This window comes from Dendrobates tinctorius, unplaced genomic scaffold (genome assembly GCF_039654945.1).
Source record: "Dendrobates tinctorius isolate UK_male_01 unplaced genomic scaffold, ASM3965494v1 ptg000223l, whole genome shotgun sequence".
Lineage (NCBI taxonomy): Eukaryota > Metazoa > Chordata > Amphibia > Anura > Dendrobatidae > Dendrobates > Dendrobates tinctorius.
In genome coordinates, this window is record NW_027361890.1 from 4,158,475 (window position 1) to 4,181,393 (window position 22,919).

A 22,919-nucleotide genomic window follows, 5' to 3' on the forward strand; every position below is an offset into this window, starting at 1 on the left:
CTTTGCATGAGGACGAATCAGAAAACTTGTCCATAGTCAGCAGTGAACCTGTTGTACCCATGGTAGGTTCAAACAGTCATAGGAAGTTGTCTAGTATTCCTATCTTGCGAAGATCACAGCGTAGCACACAGGGCCAAACCCCTTCTCGCTGTAGAAATGATTTGCAATAGTATTCTAAGATTAATAATTTAGTTTTGAGTTGTACTTACATTGAACTTTGCCTTAGGTAACGTTATTAAAAATGTTAAAGAAGTTGTGCCCACATGGACTAATGTGAGATTTCACTAGTTAATATGCCTTTTTCTACTACAAGAACTCTTGTAAAGACTCTTAAGCTTGAGAAGAAAGATCTGTTCATTGTGCCTTGGCAGGAAGGCATCTAAAACAGCCAGTGCAGTGAATTTCATATTATGGTCTGGGTGCCCTGCAGCTGCACTCAGGGACGGTCCAAACAATCAGAAGTGGTTTTGGGCTGTAATCCATGACTCAACTCAGGTTACGTGTTGTCAGTTGTCATTGTTATATGCTTTTGTTCCGTGTGTAGCCTGGGGACGTGCTACCTTTAACTAAGGGGGAATGTGGCACCCTTGGTCTTTACCGCCACAAAATTGTTAAATATGTACTGTTTTGTGAGCAATGGGAGTTATGCTTTCTCTGCTAGAGACCACAACACACACACACAATCTACCTCACTCCTTTACTTGTCTGAAGCTTAGAGCTTTGCAGACATACCCTAACTGGGAGAGGGAGGAGTCGAGAGTTTTTGTTGTTTTCAGTGAAGGGGAGAATGGAGAACGTTCCTGGAAGCCATGACATACGCTTCATCCAAGCGCAAAGCTAAGAAGAATCAGACTCAGCCCCTAGGCCATCCATGCTTTCAGAGCAGGGCGGTAAGCTGAGAGACTGAAGCTTTATACAACCAACAGCAGAGTGTTTCCCCTCCGGAAAGACAGCAGCAACCTAGGATCAGTGAAGAATTGTGCAAGAAGGAACTGGAGCTTCACACAGGATCCAAGCTGCAAGTTGCCAGAGGAGGAATACACAGTGAGTAGAGGCTATACTGGAAGTTCTAGACTCCAGGAAGCCTTGGTCCCAGAAGGGATTAGAATACCAAGAATCATACACCGAGTCACAGCAGAGTGAAGGATAACTCCCATTCTGCAGAACAGACTGTAACCTGGTGAGAGCTGTAATATCGCCTCTGAACTACACTAAATGATAAAGTGACTTTCCTTGTCACCTGCCCGATTACTCTGTACCTTCTACTTCCATCACAATCTCTGGTCAGCCCTGGTTGGAGAGGGTTAAACATCTGTACTGCCATCACCATCTACTCCCCCAGGGATCATCTGCAGTGCCGGCTATACTACAGTCGAACACTCCAGCTGGCATCAGAAATCACTGCCTAAACTTTATCCCTAATCAATACTCCCCTTTTACATGACCGCCTGGGGCCACGGACCGGGTCACCCCCACTGTGACACATCCCTTTAAGACGACACAAACAAAGCACAGAATGAAAAATGTGCAAAAATACCTTGCAGTAAGACATATAATAGTAATCAGCAAGTGCTGATAAAAAGATGACAACAAATACAGGGTATTTAGTCGATACGTTTTTGTGCATTTCACGTGTTTTTAATCCAGTTTTTTTTCATGCTTCTGCATGATTTGAGAGACCGCACCCCTCTCGTGTGATGTGCACAAAAGAAGCTGTCTCACGCCACGAGCCCATACAGGTAAGCGCCTGTCTTAATCCTGCTCATTTAGACACTGTTCACATGTTCAGGTTTTAAATATATTAGATGGGGACTGCTTCAATAGGGTTACCTTGACGCGGTGGACCAGCTTAGCATACATTTTTTTGCAAAAAATTTTATCGACTAAATACCCTGTATTTGTTGTTGTCTTTTTATCAGCACTTGCTGACTACTATTATATGTCTTACTGCAAGGTATTTTTGCACATTTTTCATTCTGTGCTTTGTTTGTGTTTCAATCAGTGGGTGGTGTGAACATTGTCCTACAGACTTGTTCACATTTGTGCATTTCACATGTGTTTTTAATCCTTTAAGACGACAGGCCAGGTATCAAGTATCCCACGGCCCCTGGGGCGCGTCACCTGCGCACTGCAGTCCTTTGCTTTGCCCTCAGAGTGTGAACATAACCTAAACAACCCAGTAAGTGATACATTGCTGAAATCAGTGGCTCTATGTCTACAGAATACTGCTCTCAGGTTAGGTAGCAAAACCTGGTGACATTTGTTTCAAAGAGGTTTACCCCTATTGCATCCCCTTCTGTAAAGCAAATTGATTGCAGTGGATTTGACTTTAAAAGGACTGAGGATCCTACGGCATAATCGGAAGAGGTTGTGGCCAGCCAAATATCAGTAGTATAAAATGTCCTTACCTGGACTCCAGGCATGTGTAGACATTAAATCCATAGCAAAAGGTTTTTTAGCTGCAGGTCTTGCAAACACTGCATTATGAGACAAAATGGCATAGCTGCAAAGAAGCAGCATTTTCCAGAAAAACATCATCCTTTTGACTCTGCAAAAAGAGAAATATCTTATATTAGCTCTATTCTAACTACAAAGTTACAATACATAGTGCCCACACACAAAGTTTTACCCACGTTTATTCTAATGTTCATCTAAATGATAAGAAACAACCCAGTCTTGTTCCTAGTTAAGATTTTGTGTGGTACTGGATAGTGATGAGCGAAAAGTGAAATATTCGGGAAAATCTGCAAGAAGAATTATTATTATAGCTCCATTTATTCCATGGGGCTTTACATGTGAGGAGGGGTATACATAATAAATTCAAGTACAGTAATCTTAAACAATACAAGTCATGACTGGTACAGGATGAGAGAGGACCCTGCCTGCGAGGGCTCACAATCTACAAGGGATGGGCGAGGATACAGTAGGCAAGGGTAGAGCTGGTTGTGCAGTGGTTTGGTGGATCGGTGGTTACTGCAGGTTATAGGCTTGTTGAAAGAGGTCGGTCTTCAGGTTCTTTTTGAAGGTTTCCATGGTAGGCGAGAGTCTGATATGTTGTGGTAGAGAGTTCCAGAGTAGGGGGGATGCGCAGGAGAAATCTTGTATGCGATTGTGGGAAGAGGAGATAAGAGGGGAGTACAGAAGGAGATCTTGTGAGGATTGGAGGTTTCATGCAGGTAAGTACCGGGATGAATAATTTCTAATATCCGTGTATTCATACCGAATAACGAATCCAATGGAAAAGCCGAATATTTTTCTACTGGACCCAACAAACGGGTCTGGGGGTATAGGGGGGAAAAAGCTCAAGTGGTTGGGAAAGGGCTAAAATGAAATGGGAACAGCATGGAGAAGATGTCTGCATGCCTTTCTGACTCACATATGGTATCTGGGAATAATGTCAGACTATTGCGCCGGTTTTACAGATTTATAAGAAAACCTACCAAATCTTTTTTTTTTTTAAAGGGGGAAATGCTAAGAAGCATTTTTTTCCTTCAAATAACATGTATATAATAAAAAATAACTAGATGTGTATTTCCTGAAGTACAGAGAGTGCTTTAAAATGGTGCCCGGGCTGCCCCTTTAAAAGAAACTTGCCTGCTGCCCCTTCAAGACTTTCAACTCGGGATCTGTTTTAATTGTGGATGCCCCTCAGGGTCCACTTTGGCCTGTGGGGCCCCTCAGGGTCTGATTTGGTGGGTGGGGCCCCTCAGGATCCGATTCGATGGCCTGGGCTCCTCAGGGCTTGAATTGGTGGACGGGATCCCTCAGGGTCCGATTTTGTGGGTGGGGCTCCTCAGGATCTGATTCGGTGGCCTGGGCTCCTCAGGGCTTGAATTGGTGGCCGGGATCCCTCAGGGTCTGATTTGGTGGGTGGGGCCCCTCAGGGTCTGATTTGGTGGGTGGGGTCCCTCAGGATCCGATTCGGTGGCCTGGGCTCCTCAGGACTTGAATTGGTAGCCGGGGCCCCTCTGGGTCCGATTTGGTGGGCAGGGCCCCTCTGGGTCCGATTTGGAGGCCTGGGTGGCTCAGCCTCCGATTTGTAGGCCAGGGTCGATCAGATTTGCATTTGTGCTTCGGGTTTCACTTTAAGAGCTGATATTATCTGCCAGAAACTCTGTCCTGGAGGGGTCATGTAAAGTTCGTAGGCGTTGGCATAGTAACTGGGTGTGCCTGCGCATATCAATGAGCTTAACTGCCATTTGAATCGCCTCAGGGCATGTTTTCCCTGTGGCAAAATTTTCCCATTGAAATGCATTGAGGAAAATGGTTTTTCAAACGCAAATTGCGCAAAAACTACAAATCTGATCGACACAAAAAAATACTTAGCACACCACTCGTGGATGCTGGCTTCAAAATGACGCCTCAACGGAGTCTGTGCGTGTAGTGGTTCGGGCCGCATTAATTGCAGAAATCAACTGAATAACTAGATGTGTATGTCCGATTTTGTGGTTGGCACCCCTCGGGGTTCGATTTTGTGACCGGGGCCCCTCAGGGTCCAATTTTGTGGCCGGGGCCCTTCAGGGACCGATTTTTGTGGCCGGGGCCCCTCAGGGTCCGATTTTGTGGGTGCGGTCCCTCAGGGTCCGATTTTGTGGTTGGGGCCCCTCAGGGTCTGATTTTGTGGCCGGATTCACTCAGGGTCCGAATTTGTGGGAGGAGCCCCCTGGGTCCATTTTGGTGGGGGGCCACTCTGGGTCCGATTTGGTGGGCAGGGCCCCTCAGTCCGATTTGGTGGGCGGGGCCCCTCGGGTTCTGATTTGGTGGGCAGGGCCCCTCTCGGTCCAGTTTGGTGGGCAGGGCCACTCTCGGTCCGATTTAGTGGGCGGTGCCCCTCAGGGTCCGATTTGGTGGGCGGGGCCCCTCAGGGTCTGATTTGCTGGGCTGGGCCACTCTGGGTTTGATTTGGTGGGCGGGGCCGCTCTGAGTCCGATTTAGTGGGCAGCGCCCCATAGGGTCCGATTTTGTGGACGGGGCCACTCTGGGTCTGATTTGGTGGGTGGGGCCCCTCAGGGTCCAATTTCATGGGCGGGGCCACTCTGGGTCCGATTTGGACGCCAGGGTGGCTCAGCCTCCGATTTGGAGCCTGGGGTCACTCGGCTTTCGATTTTGGTGCGCTGGCCCTTTAAGACTCATTTTGGTGCACCGGCCCTTTAAGAATCACTTAGGCGCATTGGCTCTTTATGAGCCAGTTTGGCGCACTGGGCTTCTAAATCTACTTTGGCGCACATTCTCTCTCAGGGGCATGCATCATGTGATGAAGCTAGATTTGCATTTGTGCTGTGGGTTTCGCTTTAAGAGCTGATATTATCTGCCAGAAACTCTGTCCTGGAGGGGTCATGAAAAGTTCATAGGCGTTGGCATAGTAACTGGGTGTGCCCTGCGCATATCAATGAGCTTAACTGCTATTTGAATAGCGTCACGACTGCCCCATGTTTTCCCTATGGCAAAATTTTCCAATTGAAATGCATTGAGACAATGCATTCCAATGACAGGAAAATGTTTTTTCAAACGCAAATTGCACAAAAACTATAAATCTGATCGACATGAAAAATACTTAGCACACCTCTCGTGAATGCTGGTTTTGAAACGACACCTCAACGGAGTCTGTGTGTGTAGCGGTTCGGGCCGCATTAATTGCGGAAATCAACTGAATAATAATAATACTAGATGTGTATTTCCTGAAGGAAGTACAGATAGTGGTTTGAAATGGTGCCCGGGCTGCTCCTTTAAGAGAGACTTGCCGGCTGCCTCTGCAAGACTTTCAACTCAGGATCCGTTTTAACTGTGAGTGCCTCTCAGGGGCCACTTTGGCCTCAGGGTCTGATTTGGTGGGTGGGGCTCCTCAGGATCTGATTCCTTGGCCTGGGCTCCTCAGGGCTTGAATTGTTGGCGGGGATCCCTCAGGGTCCGATTTTGTGGGTGGGGCCCCTCAGGGTCCGATTTTGTGGGTGGAGCCCCTCAGGGTCCGATTTTGTGAGTGGGGCCCCTCAGCGTCCGATTTTGTGGGTGGGGCCCCTCAGGGTCCGATTTTGTGTCGGATCCCCTCAGGGTCCGATTTTGTGGGTGGGGCCCCTCAGGGTCCGATTTTGTGGCCGGGACCCCTCAGGGTCCAATTGTGTGGGTGGGGCCACTCTGGATCCGATTTTGTGGGTGGGGCCACTCTGGGTCCGATTTGGTGGGCGGGGCCACTCTGGGTCCGATTTGGTGGGCGGGGCTACTCGGGGTCCAATTTGGCGGGCGGGTCCCCTTGGGGTCCGATTTGGTGGGCGGGGCCCCTCAGGGTCCGATTTGGTGGGCGGGGCCCCTCAGGGTCCGATTTGGTGGCCGAGGCCTCTCAGGGTCCGATTTTGTTGGGGCCCCTCAGGGTCTGATTTTGTGGGTGGGGCCACTTAGGGTCTGATTTGGTGGGCGGGACCACTCTGTGTCCAATTTGGTGGGTGGGACCTCAGGGTCCGATTTGGTGGGCGGGGCCACTCTGGGTCCGATTTAGTGGGCGGGGCCCCACGGGGTCCGATTTGGTGGGCGGGGCCCCTCAGGGTCCGGTTTGGTGGGCAGGGCCTCTCTGGGTTTGATTTGGTGGGTGGGGCCACTCTGGGTAAGATTTGGAGGCTGGGGTCGCTCAGCCTCCGATTTGGAGGCCGGGGTCATCGAGCCTCCGATTTGGAGGCCGGGGTCGTCGAGCCTCCGATTTGGAGGTCGGGGTCGTCGAGCCTCCGATTTGGCGTGTCGGCCCTTTATGAGCTAGTTTGGCTCACTGGGCTTCTTATAAATCAACTTTGGTGGACATTCTCTCTCATGGGCATGTGTCATGTGATGAAGCTAGATTTGCATTTGTGCTGTGGGTTTCGCTTTAAGAGCTGATATTATGTGGCAGAAGCTCTGTCATTGGGGCGTCATGTGATGTTCTTAGGCGTTGGCATAGTAACTGGGTGTGCCTGCGCATATCAATGAGCTTAACTGCTATTTCAATCGCCTCAGGGCACGTTTTGCCATTTCCCATTGAAAAGCATTGGAGACAGTGCATTCCAATGACGGGAAAAAAAAATTTTCAAACGCAAATTGCGCAAAAACTACAAATCCGATCGACACGAAAAATACTTAGCACACCTCTCGTGGACGCTGGCTTCGAAACGACACCTCAACGGTGTCTTGTGGTGATCCCCTCTTTTCTGGCCTATACTTTTCTCTTTTTTTGTCTGGTCATTATGCGACCCTCACATCACATTTTCAGAGGGCCAGCAGGTGCTGTGAAACCTGAGTTTTGTGAGATCCACAGTTCATTTTTGCCACCGGATCCCAATTGAGCCACTGTCATAGCAGGTGAAGCCGCTGTAAGGTGAATATAAAAGGAGTTCGGTGAGCTGTATGATCAACGTCAGTAAATTGTATTCTACCATACACCAAAAGCAAAAGGCCATGTGCACACACTGAGTATTTGGTGAGTAATTGTAAGCAAAAGCCAGGAGTGGAACGGTCAGAGGAAAAGCATAAACATTTGCACCACTTCTGCATTTTTCACCCACTCCTGGTTTTTGCTTACAGATACTGGGGTAAGAAACTCGCCAAATACTGGATGTGTGCATGTGGCCTTAGAATTCAATTCTGAATACAACTTTAGAAAATTTAGGGGAATCGACAGTTTAATAAAGAGACACAAGTCTCATTTAGGAGCCTGGAAAAGCCAGCATTGGTTGGTCCAGCACTGGACAATGTAAGGTGATAACGAATGTGTATGTCCTATCTAAGAATTTGTGAACAGCCATATATGCTGACAAGGGACAACTGAATGCTGCTCTGGGACAATGAACTGGACGTGGTTGCTGACTGTTGTATTTGTGCAACTGCAGGTTGTGGTTAGGACTCAGGAGGCATCAGTGCCTGCTTCATGGACAGCAGATTATGAAGGCCTTAACACAAGGGAAGGGCCAGTGGATTCACTCTGACACAGATTTTGCACCAAGGCAGTCCACCCACCTACTGGGATGCTGCTTATGTCAGCAGTATATGGCATATGCTTACATAGTAATTACATAGAATTTCCCTCCATAAAGGAATGTGTGGGTAATATTCTCGAATTAACAGCATATACAGTATATAGAGCATGTTTCATTACTGATATTATTCTGTGTAAGGCTGAAACGGCCAGAAGTGTGTGGAGCATATTAATGCATTGATATTCCAAAATGTCCAAGTGCAGACTGAAAAATCAAAATCAGACTACCAGATACACGCTTAAAGAGACCGTGCTGGGAGCGCACAATAAATTTTGCAGTTATTATCTTTGCTAGAGATAGTGAGTACAAGTTTCACCATTGAACAATGTGCAAAAATTACCCAACGGGTCTGTATCAGACAAGCTAAAAGACACCGTGATGAGGACCTCCCTAAACATTTTGCAGTTATTACAAGAGGTAGAGATGGGGAGTACAAGTATCACCATTGCACAATGTGCAAAGTTTTCAAAACGTAAAAAACATTACCCATGTGGGCTATACATAGATGACCACTAAGTACTTGTTGCAGGCGGAGGAGAAGGAGGTGATTTCCTGAACAAAACGGGTTTGGATGGTAAGGGCTAAACGTTAAGAAAATTTCCAAAAGATAAAGATTTGGGCTGCACTTACATTACATTGCTTGTCAGCCGTAGCGCTTGCAAAGCCAGAGAAGAGTCAGCCTGAACAGTAAAGTTCAGGATCTGTACCAAACATCTACTGTTTGGGCACGGACTTCACCAGGAAGTCCATTTTACTGTTCAGATACGGCACCCCGAACACCGGGTGTTTCTCACGCTGTTATTTGCATGATGGCGCAAGAAACACCGGCGGCTCTGATCCGCAGTAAGAGTATTACCACTGGTCAGACTGCTGCAGTTCTCACGTTTTCAGATGACAGCATGAGCCAGCATCTGTGACCGGAGGAAAAAAAGTTTTACCTCCGATCACTGATGCCGGCTGATGGGACTACTACTCCCATCATAACTCGAGGTTATTGAGAAATAACTCAATGTGAACTGATTGCTGCACCGTGAGACTTTTTCTCCGGCCGGGGTTACACTTGCGAGAAACTTGCATGAGTCTCTCACCTCAATAGCCAGCACTGCCGCCGACACACATTCAGCTGTATAGAAATACATGCAGCCACACACTCTGGTCCCGAGTGCCGGTGGCAGTGCCAGGTATTGAGGTGCGAGTTTCTCACAAGTGTGACCCCGGCCTCACTGTGATAGCAGTGATCTCACCGAGGTCACCGTACTTCAGGGGCTCAGATGGGAACCTAGCCTGAGTGACCTGTGGTAACCTCGAAGATGTCGACACTAGTCACTGAGGCAGAGAGCGCAGCAGCTCATTCCTCATTGATTTTCAGCCTGGATGTTCGTATCTTGGCACCGTACAGGTTGAAAACTGTTTATCCCAGACAAGGATTATGGCATGTGACAAATGGATGCACAGGTGAGGGATATAGATGTTTTTTTATTTTCTATTTATTACAGGAGATGAGGGCTTCAATGGAATGGGCGCTAGATGAGTATAACTGTTTAATTTTTAAATAAAGAAAAAAGTAAAACTTTTTTTTTTTTCTTCAAATAAAGGACTTTATTCTGGCTGTGTGTTTAATTGCAATACAACTATAGGATTAGTAACAGGTGTCTTATAGACTCCTTTCCATTACTAAGCTGTGGGCTTGATGTCACAGGACAATATAAACGTGACATCGACCCCACAAATATGGACCCCACTTACCATTGCCACAGGGCAAGTGGGAAGAGATGGGCAGAATAGGAGCATTGTATTAGATGTCATACTAGTCATTACACAGTATGAAACTGTCAGCAATGAATAGGCGCAAGGATAGATTGGGTATGGACACATTAATGAATGGTAGCGGTCATTTGTCAGTTTATTCATATCCAGCAGGATTAATATGGTATACCAGTATTCACTTAAAAAAAAGATAAGTCAGGACAGCAGAAAGGTTTGCGATATTTCCCCCTGTAATTGTCTGTCTGATTAGTGATGTACTCTCGTTTTTCCTCTGATAGCTGAGCACTATATGGCCACTTTATGGGGTATAAATGATATATTTATGCATACTTATCCCTAATTAAAAGCACAAGTATATGTCTCCTTGCCCATGTAATTATACAGTTTCTTATTTGGTACATATAATAAATTAGTGATATGATATATTATCTGTGTTCAATGCATACAAATTGTGTCTCCGAGGGGCAGTACTCCCAAAAAGGGTTCCCCAACTCCAGTCCTCAAGGCCCACCAACAGGTCATGTTTTCAGGATTTCCTTAGTATTGCTCAGGTGATAATTGCCTCACCTGTGCAATACAAAGGAAATCCTGAAAACATGACCTGTCGGTGGGCCTTGAGGACTGGAGTTGGGGAACCCTGCTCCAAAACACTGTCTGCAAATTGAGATTCTGAATTTGCCTTTTATCCTAAGTCATGTGGCTCGTTAAAGGGTCAACGTTGACTTTTAGGATTGCTACTTCCAATAAGTGGCACTAGAGTTCCAGTCCTCTTCCTCTCTGAAGAGACAATTTTCATATTTCCCAGAGGAGCAATGCGGCTTTATATCTCCTCATCTTGGCATGCTTAACATATCACTGTCAGCAAGGAGAAACGTTACCCCTTGGATACCTATAAATACAAGTCCTACCAAGTTCACTCAGGAATTTTTTGGAGTTTCTATAAAACTGGATAGAGATAATCGCACATGCACAGCGAGCTTTCCTTTTCTGGTAGCAACCACTGGGCCCCCATTCTGTCTATTGAGTAGTGAGACCTGCATTTATCAGACATGCACAATATGTGCCTAAGAAAATTACTTTTAATTAAGATGTAAATGAGGAGTCTACAGTTACACCTCTTCAAGTCTCATTATCAAAGGGGAAGAGTGATGGATTTGTAATTTAAAAAGGAGAGCCGATACCTAGCCGTAAGATCTTCTGAGGGAAGATCTGCTTTTTTATGTACACTAGGGGTAAGGTGATCTTGTGACTGATGTTGGTGTAGGAGACGCAACAGAACCTCAAAGCTCTGATGGTGGTTGTGAAAATGATGATTCCAGTTACAAAGCAAAGCCTCTTGAGGGTACAAAAGAATGCTCCCAAAATTATGACTACTTTTTTTTTTTGCTTCTTTGTTTTGAAAACAGACAGTATGGTACTGCTCCCTATAAAAATAGATAATTTGTGGATGGCTTGATAAAAAAACCTTTTGTAATTTGTTTAATTATTTTAAGAATAGCAAATCTGTTGCGAATCCCAAAAAATGTAAGTTTTTTTTTTTTACTGTTGGTTGAGACTCGATTTACTTTTTCTCATTTACAACAGCTAACCTGTTCCAGCCCCCTAAATAAAGAGATAATCTTTGGATGACTTGTAAAAAAAAAAAAAAAACATTGCTTCTTCATTTAGCAAAGAAGATATCTCTTGATACTTTCCAAAGAAAGATTATTTTTAGCATTTCCACCCCCCATATGAAAAAAAACATGAGTTTTATCTTTTGCACCGCATGTGTATAAATACCTGCAAGAAAGGCATCTTTACACAAAAAAATGATAATTTTTGTTCCATTTTTACAATTTAACTATCATAAAAAGTCTGTTTGTGCAGTGTATTGTTAAATGGGTTTGTGGTTGCCATCAGTTTTCCTCTAACCGGATGCCTTATGGTTACTTGAACATTACTAAAGCTGTGTTTTCAATAAAGAACATAAAAGTGGTTCAGCCCCCTTCTATAGGCCTTAGATTTGTATAAATCTTATTTCAGGTCATGAAAAGCTTTGCAGTATTGAGATTCGACTTTTGTGGTGAATTTCAGGTATCAAAATCTCCCATCTCTAATAGATTTTTATTACATCTTAGTTGATCTACTATAATGCAGTGACTAGGGATAACTCTTCATACAGTTCCTCAGACAAAGCTTTAGGGAGACAGTGAACAAGCAATGAGCACTACAAGATTTGATCTCTTTATGTACTGTACTCATGAAAGGGGAAAAAATGTTGCAAATGTGGAAATATGGCATGTGCCAGAATGTGTACATTTTTATTGCGGGGTTAGAAAACCTTTTTAAGTGCCCACCCTATGTCTTTGTAGAAGATCTGGTTCTCTGTATCCAAACATTGGGGAGTCAACAGATAAAATGAAAGTAGTTGAACCTTCAAAATTAATCAACACAAAGTTGTGAATCTAAATTGCATGATGTTTAGGTTAAGCTTTGATTCTGTCATTGAGAACTATTATGTATTTTTTTCTACTGAATACTTTCAAAGTGTTATTCCCAACATCTGACATTAGTACCCATCCTATGGATAGGTGCTATCTGTCTAATCGGTGGAGATTTAGCAGCTGGAGCCAAAACTGATCCAAAGAATAGTGCACTATAATGTTCTTACTGATTGGATCACTGACCGGACATGTGCACCATTTTGCCAATAATTCCCTGTGACTTTTGTAAGTGACCGATTACAGCACTCGGCTTTATCCAGCAATTTCATAGGGACTGAATGGAGCCACAGAGTGCCTCTCTGGCGACTGCTTCAATTAGACAGGCTATTTCAATGCTCCTCTTTTGGGTTTCGTGTGGTTCACAATCCCAAATAACATTCCCCCCCAAAATTTAAACATTGTTCTTCACCTATTCAATAGAAAAAGTGCTACTGACTCATGTAACTAAACTTAAAGTATTTTATAGATTTTATGCCATACCATTATGTTGATGCTCTAAATTAAAAAAAAATGACACAACAGTACTGAATAAGATAAGACATGTTCATGCCTTATAAGTTACAGTATTAATGGCTTATCATATAATCAAAATACCTTGCTCAGTCGTGGAGTGGTTATTTCTTTCAAATTAACCCAGGAATTTTGATTCTTCCTTCCTTCTCCACTGAAGATGCAGCAAAATAACTTTCCTTTTATACTGATGGGCTACGGGCCTTTCCAAGAAATAATCCCAAATGATGACAGAGAAGATTATGGTAGAATGGTACTTTGGTAACTATTTACTTTGGACTCCAGACAAGATAAACTTCAAATAAGAACATGTGACAAATATGGTTTGTCCTGATCTGATTTTGTCATTCCAAAAAATTATTTTAACACGTTGGACTAAAGAAGAAATGTGCTGGGACTCTGACCAATGGCTGTATTTGGCAATGACACCTTTTACAAATACTCTATTTCACCCTTATGTCACACAGCAGCAAAACACATTCTTTTTTTATTCTCTATAGTGGCTAAAAAATCATAGTCTTACATAGACACTAAAGTTGATCAAAAAGACTTGCAGAATCCTGGTGTAGTGACCACACCGACAGTCCCTGGCCGCTTTGCCACAGCCCTGCAAACCTCATCAAAACTGCCAACATTTCTACCACCTCTTTGATAATTAGGCTGGGCACTGTTATTGTTGACGTGTGACACAAGAATTGTCATCTTTAGGTGTAATCATTTTCTTGTATCCATAATTCAAAATGATTACAATCTTGAGATATCAATTCCTAACCAATGTGGCGAAGGTTAAGCAGTTATTTTCTTCATTGAACTCGTACAGCAGGAAGCTGCTCTTGCGAGGTGTCTATCATGGTAAGTATCTTATTGAGAGATTCAATTCAAGATTGTTAATATGGACGTTACCTGAAATACTTATCTAGATTTTTGTTATGTTTATCAATTCACAGCACAAAGAAAAAATTGTGCGAGGATGGGGGAGGACTTTAACTTATGTAATGGAGATGAGATGATCAATTTGGCAAGCATATCAGTTGGGAAGAAGAGGAGGGCGTAATGGTATATGTCACAGCACTAGTCTCACTAGATGTACCAGTTCAGTGAAGGTGCTTCAATGATGTATAGAATAAATGTTTCGCTCTTCTGTGGACCTTGGTCATGGCTTGTCTAAGGCTGTTCCACTGCCATACGATTCTTATGGTCCGCAATGCAGGACAAGCTTCTTGAAACAGCCGGCTGTGACCAAGGTTCACTCATGATTGAAACATTATACATATGGAGCTTTATACTGACACTTCAATGAAGTTTAATTTCATTTTCTGATTGCATCTATTGGTGTGTTGTGCTAATTTTATTCTACATCACCCGTCTGAGTCACAGCAGCAAGAAGTCACTTATGTGAGCGACATCTTAACCTTAACTGAGGCAAGTGAGACTGGCAGTTCTTTGGAAGTTGTTGTGGGGTCTTTTGTGACCTCTTGGATGAGTCATCACTGGGGTAATTTTGGTCAGCTCACTGTTCCTGGCAAGGGTCACCACTGTTATGTTTTTGCCATTTGTGGATAATGGTTTTCTGTTGTCCCAAAGCTTTAGAAATGGCTTTATAACGTTTTCCAGACTGATAGATCTCAATTATTTTGTTTCTCATTTTTACAGAATTTCTTTGGATCGCAGTATATCAAGCTTTTGAGGAACTTTAGGTCTACCTCATTTTGTCAGGCAGATCCTATTTAAGTGATTTCTTGATTGAGAACAGGTGTGGCAGTAATCAGGCCTGGGAGTGGCTAGGGAATTTGAACTCTGCTTAACAAAAATGTGACAAACCACAGTTAATGTTTTAAGGGTTGGGGGCAATCACTTTTTCACACAGGGCCCTGTAGGTTTGGATTTTTTTCCTTTAAAGACCTTCATTTAAAAATTTGCATTGTTTGTTTACTTGTGTTAAATTTGTCCAATATTTAAATTTGTTTAATCTGAAAAATTTAAGTGTGACTAACATGCAAAATAGGAAATCAGGAAGGAGGCAAACACTTTTTCACTGTGTGTGTATGTATACTGCTCAAAAGAATAAAGGGAACACTTAAACAACAAAATGTTACTTCAAGTCCATCACACTTCTGTGAAATCAACCTGTCCAGTTATGAAGCAACACCAATTATGAATCAATTTCTCCTGCTGTTGTGTAAATGAAACACACATCAGAAATGTTAGGCAATTAACAAGACAACCCCTATAAAGGAGTGGTTCTGCAGGGGGTGACCACATATGATTTTGCTGTTCTCATCCTTTTTGGCTGTTGGTCACTTTTGCATTTTGTCATTGCTCTCACTCTTGAAGGTACTGTACAGTAGCATGAGGCTGTGTTTACAAAGTACATATGTTGCTCAGGTACTACAGCTCATCCATGCGAGCGGTGGCAAGAGGGGTAGCTATGTATGTCAGATCAGTGTCCAGAGCATGGAGCAGATACCAGGAGACAGGTCAATACACCAGGAGATGTGTAGGGGCCACAGGAGGGCAACAATCCCACTGCATGATTGCAACTTCCTTCTTTGTGCATGGATGAACAAGATGAGCAGTGCCAGAGCCCTGCAAAATGACCTCCAGAAGGCCACTAACATCCATGCGTCTGCTCAAGTTTTAGTGATGAGCGAGCATGCATGTGCATTAGTGATGAGCGAGTATGCGCACCACTAATCGGTGCTTGCCCAAGCATCTCACTGCTCGAGATGCTCGGAGCTCGCAGAGTATTTCCGGGGTGGCTTGGCGAGAGTTCGGGTCCCCGCCCTGCATATTTGGTGCTCTTTAGTGAGCCAATAAACATGCAGGGATTGTCTGCCACACACTATAATGCCACAGCCATGTTGGTTGTGGCATTACAGTGATTGGCTGGCCGCACAGCATCATCAGGTCTATATCAGACATTGGCGCCGACATGCTTATCACTGTCTTCTCCAGAATCCTGCAGCGTAGGGAGAGTTGCTGCTGAACTAGGGAGAGGTTTGCTTGGTTCTTACTTAGTGTGGCTATACCATAATATAATAAACATATCCATCTCACCTAACAGTCCTTCTGAAGACTAATAAAGCTGCATAGATATCGGTGCTAGGCAGACAGGCAGTGTATGTGGCAGACAGCAGTGCATATAGTAAGAGGGTCCATTCAAGTTCTGTTTGCTGCTGCTGCTATTAAAGATATTTCTAGATATAGCCCCAGGTATCATGGGTCAGGAATAACTGTTTTACCGGCCAGCTATTTATAACTGTGGTTTGTCCGTCACATGGATCAGAGATAAAGTGCTCTAAAAAATTCTGCCATTTCTGGCCTCCCTTTAAATTTTGTTGCAGTGTGTTAGTGAAGTTATTGACACCAGTTTGCTGGTAAAAATAGTTACCTACAGGCCAGCTTTTTCAAACTGTGGTTTGTCCGTCACACGGATCACATATAACTGTGCTCAAAATTCTGCCATTTCTGCCCTCCATTTAATTATTGTTGCAGTGGGTTAGCAAAGCTATTGACACCAGTTTGCTGGTAAAAATATTTACCTACAGGCCAGCTTTTTCAAACTGTGGTTTGTCCGTCACACGGATCACATATAAGTTTGCTCCAAATTCAGCCATTTGTAGTGAGTGTGGAAAATATTGCCCTCCATTTAAAATGGGCAAGGCTCGTGGCAAGGGACGGGGAACTGGACGTGATGGTGCATGCAGAGGCAGAGGATGTGGACAAGCTGAAATTGTGCCACAGCAAGCACCCACATCTTCTCGCCCGACATTCCTGTCCCAATTACTAGGGGACCACAGCAGCACACCACTATTGAATACAGAGCAGTGTCAAAAGGTTGTTGGTTGGATAGCAGATAATGTTTCCAGTCACTTTTCCACCAACACCACACTGTCTTCCACACGGTCCAATTTCAGTAGCTGTGAGTCTGGACCACATATTCCTCACACTGATCCTCCTTTCTCCCACCATGCCAAGTGTCTGGAGATACTGATCCCACACTTGGACACTCCGAAGAGCTGTTTACTTTTCCATTTATAGATTCGGTCCTCTCACCTGGTCCAGTTGAAGCTGGGCCACAGTCATACAAAGGCGATGGTGAGAAAGTGTCAGAAGAGATGGACGATGATGAGACACAATTGCCAGAAAGTCAGGAGGAGGACCAGGGTGTGGAAGTGGAAGACGAGGTGGTGGATGATATAGTAACTGACCTAACCTGGCAGGAGGACATGCAGAGCGACGACAGTAGCACACTGTGGGAGGGAGGCATAGTACTCCAAGAGGCAGGAAGAGTGTGGTGGCCATAGACATAAGGCAGGCAACTGTTCCCCGTAACACCAACACGACAGAAGTTGCCAGTCCAACTGTTAGGTCTTCCCGAGTCTGGTTGTATTTAAAGACTGTCAATAACCTCAAAAAGGCCATTTGCACCCCCTGCCAGGCCAGCAACAGCAGGGGGAGCAAAAACTACCAACCTGACCACCACCAGCATGAACAGGCACATGGTAGCAAAGCACCCGACTTTGTGGGCCAAAATTCAGGGTTCAGGAACAGTGTCTGCGGGTGACACCACTGCTTCTTCCACTGTTGTGCGTGCAAGTCAATCGACTGTCCAGGGTGCATGTGAAGATGCTTCCTGCCTTGCAACTCTCATTGCACACATAGCACCATCAGCAAGCACGTCCACATCCTTCTCATAGTGCAGCGTTCAATTGTCCATACCCCAGTATTTGGAATGCAAGTGCAAATATGCAGCCAACGCTCCACAGGTCACACTACTAAATTCCCACATTCGCGACTACTTGCGCTCGAAATGTTACCTTTTAGGCTCGTGGAAACAGAAGCTTTCCGCAACCTGATGGCGGCGGCCGTCCCTTGGTACTTGGTCCCCAGCTACCTCTATTTTTCCTGGTGTGCTGTCCCCGCATTACACAAGCACATATCCCACAATGCAGTTAATGGGAAAGTCCACCTAACCATTGACACGTGGGCAGGGATGCTACATCTCGATGATGGCACACTGGGTTAACAAAGTGGAAGCCATAGTGGACCCAGTCAGACCTTGGGATGGAACATGTCCTCTTGGCGCCGAGGATTGCGGGCCCTACATCAATAAAGTTTGCCCCAGCTCCTGCACTTCATCCTTCTCCTATTCAGCCTCCATCTCCAAAATGAGCAAATCAGTCACAAGCTGGAAGCAGGCTGTGCTGAAGCTAATATGTTTAGGTGACATACAGCACAATGCTGAAGAGTTGTGGACAGCTCTGAAAGAGCAGGCAGATCTGTAGCTGACACCGCTGAACCTATTACCAGGCATGGTCATTTGTGACAATGGCCAGAACCTGATGGCGGCTCTGAGGTGAGGCGAGCTCACACACATACCATGCCTGGCCCATGTGCTTAACCTCATGGTTCAGCGGTTTCTCAGAACCTACACGGAGCTGCCGGATCTGCTTGTCAAAGTATGCCACCTGTGTGCCCATTTTAGAAAGTCAGCTACAGCTTCTGCTGTCCTTGCTATGCTTCAGCAGCGTTTGCAGCTTCCGGCTCAGCGACTGGTGTGTGTGATGTTTGGAACTATATACTACAGATGTTGGAAAGGATTTGTGAGTAGAAGAGGGCAGTTGTTGACTACCAGCATCAACAAGGCCATTGGTATTTAGTTCAGACTCCACACATAAGACCTCAGGAGTGGACATGGATGTCAGACATATGTACCATCCTCCAACACTTTGAGGACTTCACCAAGATGGTGAGCAGCGATGATGCCATAATTAATGTCACCATCCCGCTTTCCTGTGTTCAGCAATGCTCTCTGCTCACAAAGAGGATGCATTGCAGGTAGAGCACAATGAGATGGAGCAAGGAACCATACAGGGTTATTACACACAGCCCAGCCTCATCTCATCCCAACGTGGATTGGGTGACAATGAGGAGGAGGAGGGAGATCAGAAGCTAGTTTCATGCACTATAGGACTCCACCTTTTTGGTTATTTATTTTGCCTTATGTACAAGTCATTACCCTGGAAAGGATGTTCCTTTACATATTTCCCAGGAAAATCCATTTTGGTTTCGTGTTTGTGAAGCGATGGCCGGGGGACCACCACAATGCAGGGAGACTACGGTACACAAGATGAGGTGCAAACAACAAAGGGTTAATTTATTTAGAGGCAAGGAATGCAGTGTTTAGGAAAATGCAGAAACAGGGGTATGCAATGAAAACAGACAATTTACAAGGATAATATTCTCTAGCTGGGCCAGCAAACAGCAAGGAGCACCAACTATCACAGCTCAGTGTATTTATCCACCTGGCAAGACAACACAGTAAAGGAATGTATGATGCTACACTAACTATAACCTATCTGGCCTTTGCTAACCTGGCCACACGGCTGCCATTCTCTATCTATTGCAGCCTATCCTAAACCCTAGCATGTGCACAGAAGAGGTTAACACTCACAGTAGCATTAGTATCTCAGTCCATTCCTGGGGGTCTGCAGCTTGGCAAGATGGTGCGCACTTCTTCCTGGAAGCTCTGTGCAACATGGTCTTTTCCTTGTGTGCAGGTCCAGTGATGCTCCTATAAATGGTGGATTCCCTCCTCTGGATACCTTTCTTGTCTTTTCTTTGTGGCTCCTCACGGCAACATAGGAAAGCCACCTTGTTTTCCACAGAAGAGTTTACAAAGTCTTTCCTTCACAGCTCAGGCACGTGTCGTTCCTGCAGAAATCTCGGCTCTCTCCTCACACACAGAAAAGCAGCCTCTCCCCTCTCCAGTGCTGGCAGAAGAGACCAAAACAGTCTTTACAGCAGGGAAGCGCAGAATGTCCCACTGCTCTAACCAAGGGGGTGCTGTCTCTTAAAGTGGCACCTTATCTCTACGGTCCATAGCAATGCCACCCCCTTACATGCCTCCCTACTTAAAAATGGTCGACCATCACAGCATCAAGGTTGCAGTGGGATAGAGGCACTTGCAATGTGGAACAGCACCTATTGGGGAGAAAACACAAGCGGCGAAACAGACAGAGAACACTGTTCTATGTATCGGGCTGGTGGAACCCCTGCAGTAGAACTCTGGGATCCCTGGATGTCTTGACTATCTTCCAGAGGAATACTTGCTGCAAGAGTTTTAGTAGGCTCTTGTCTGGACTCATCACGTGGTGGCAGTGGTACCTCAAGAAGATTACCATTTCTGGCTGAGGGCTCCCACGGTGTCAGGGCTGATCCACCATTCACTATTGATTTCACCAGCAGGCAAGACAGGTTCAGGAGGTGGAGCATCACCCTCAGGCGGCACTGGTACAGGACGGGCCTCGGACCGGCATGGCCGCAGCATATTTCTGTGGAGCACTCTAGGGACGGACTCCCCATTCTCAACCTGCACCTTGTAGACCAGGCCGTCAGCATACACTTGCTCGATTACTTTGCATGGCTGTATTTCCCATCTCTCACTTATCTTACCCCTGGGGCATTTCTCTCTAATACTCGGTCCCCGGGATGGAGCGGTATCTCCTGAATCGGTTTACGGCCCATATATTCTTTCTCCTGTAGCTGCTGACCCACCAACCGCCGTATTGTTTGCAATCATTGTCGATGTTCTTTCACCCATGAAGTGACGGTTTGCTCCATCTGCTCTTCTGGCTGTTCTAACTTCAACTCAATGATCTCTCGTCCAGCTCTTTCAAACAGCAACAGAATAGGGGTGTAACCCGTGGTGGAATGGACCCGACTGTTGTAGGTCCAGACCAACTCTGGCAGGTAGTCTGGCCAGCATGCCTTCTTGTCCTCTTCCAATGTCCTCAGCATTTGCAGCAAGGTTCGGTTGAATCCTTCACATGCTCCATTGCCTTGAGGGTGGTAAGGGGTGGTACGGGACCGCTCGATGCCATACAAATGATAGTTCTTCCATCACCTTGCCTTGGAAACATGCACCTTGGTCAGAGTGTATGCGATTTGGGCACCCATACACTCAGATGAAGTCTTAACAAATGGCCCGCGCCGCCGTGGCAGTCTGAACTCTAGTCGGGGTGACTACCGCGAACTTGGAGAAATGGTCACCAAACAGTACTGTGGACCCCGGGCTGCGTATCCCTCGAGGAGATAGTCGATCATCAAGACTTCCAGCAGTTCCTTAGTGCGTATGGTCTAGATGGGTGCCCTTTGTTCAGTACTCTTAACGAGGTCACATACCCAACACTGCCAGCAGACTTCTTCTACCACGGACTGCAACCGGGGGCAGTACACGTACCGCTGAAACCACTGGTAGGTCTTTGTGGACCTGAAGTGGACTCCAAATTCGTGGGCTTCTTTAGCCATTTTCTGGGCCATTCCTCCTGGGATGACCACCTGTCACCTTCAGTGTCTTTCGGCTGTTGTCTCTTGCAATATAGCACTGATTCTCGCACCTCCAGCCTATACCACTGGTGTAAGACACTCTTCATCTCAGTGTCCAGACTATCCCTCTCTTGTTTGCCTGGCTTCCGCTTCTGCGCTACCCAGCATTTCATCTGTCTCAGCCCTTCGTCTTCATCTTGAACACATCCCCATTCTTCATTGGTTCTCCCCAGAGATCAGGGTAGCGCGCAGGCCTCCCTACATGACTGGACAGTAACCACTGGGGTCCTGAACTTACGGAAGTCTAGAGTTTCTTCCTCTTTGAGTTGTCATCGAGATCCCCCACTGGTGTTTCCACCGTCACTCATGACAGGCCGTCAGCATTTGCATTTTCAGTGGCAGAGTGATAACGGATGGTAAAGTCAAACTTGGCCAGGCGAGCCACCCACCATTGTTCCAAGGCCCTCAATTTAGCATTCTCAAGGTGGGCCAGAGGGTTATTGTCTGTTCGAACTTGAATCTTGGTCCCTGCCAGGAAGCCTGCAATCTTCTGTCATGGCCCAAACAGGCTCTAACCAGAAAGAGCTGTAATTGTGGGGGTTTCTTTCGCTGTCTCGCAGGGACCTACTAACATACCTGATGACTCTCATGTCCATCCTGTATTTGGGAAAGTACTGCACCAAGTCCATGAAGGCTACAGTCTTTGTACAACAGGAACAGTTGATGGAAATCTGCGTAAGCCAAAATCGGGGCTGAAGTAAGAGCATTCTTTATAGCCTGGAAGGCCTCATCTCGCCTCTGGTCCCAAGGAATGCACTGGGTCTTCAGCACCCCGGCGGACCGCCTCCAGCAGATCATTCAGGGGACCCGCCACCTTTGCGAAATCTTTGACAAACCGTCGGTAGTACCCGGCGAGCCCAAGGAAGGCCTGGAGTTCCCTCACTGTTCAAGGGACTGGCCAGTTCTGGACAGCAGCCACTTTTTCCGGTGAGGGTAGAACCCCGTCTTGTGACACTATGTGGCCCAGGTACTCGATCTCTCTCTTGAAGAGATGGCATTTCTTTGGCTTCACCTTCAGATTATGAGCCTGCAGGCAACAAATGTGCATGTGTCTGCACAAACTGTTAGAAACTGACTCCATGAGGATGTCTGAGTGCCCGATGTCCACAGATGGGGGTTGTGTGATAGGATTAGATACACAGGTCAGCAGACTGTATCACACAGGAGAGGATTAGATACACGGCCAAGCATAGTGTATCACACAGGATAGGATTAGAAACACAGCTCAGCAGACAGTATCACACATGATAGTCTGCTGAGCTGTGTATCTAATCCTATCATGTGTGATACTGTCTGCTGAGCTGTGTTTCTAATCCTATCCTGTGTGATACACTATGCTTGGCCGTGTATCTAATCCTCTCCTGTGTGATACAGTCTGCTGACCTGTGTATCTAATACTATCCTGTGTTACTAACTGCTGAGCTGTGTATCTAATCCTCTCCTGTGTGATACTGTCTGCCTAGCCATGTATCTAATCCTATCCTGTATGATACTGGGCTCTCCCTGGGCTCCCCCTGCAGTCTGTGTCAGAGGGTGGTTTGTGTCGGCACAGTAATAAAATTGTGTTATTTACAAAAGGACGATAACACCATAGAAATGATAAGAATAATAGGCCTCAGTTACAACTGTCTGCAAGGAAAACTGTTGCTCATAGCAACCAATCACATCTTTTAAACAGCTCTGGTGAAAAGAAAGATGCTTAGTGATTGGTTGCTATGGGCAACACAGGCAGTGTACCTGGTGTACCTGGAATATAGGATGGAGGATGTGTGAT

The 22,919-nt window shown here is 45.7% G+C and overlaps 1 protein-coding gene across 1 annotated transcript in view; it reads right to left on the reverse strand.

Moving 5' to 3' along the window:
* The window catches only part of LOC141059015 (uncharacterized), a 44,952-nt gene extending 23,178 nt beyond the window's left edge, over window positions 1-21,774 (reverse strand). The window contains exons 1-2 of the mRNA XM_073555224.1: window positions 21,722-21,774; window positions 2,409-2,548 (exon numbers count right to left, since the gene is read on the reverse strand). Coding sequence (XP_073411325.1) covers window positions 2,409-2,548; window positions 21,722-21,774 — 193 coding nt within the window. The remainder of the gene's footprint in view (window positions 1-2,408; window positions 2,549-21,721) is intronic.
* Window positions 21,775-22,919: the final 1,145 nt, after the last annotated feature.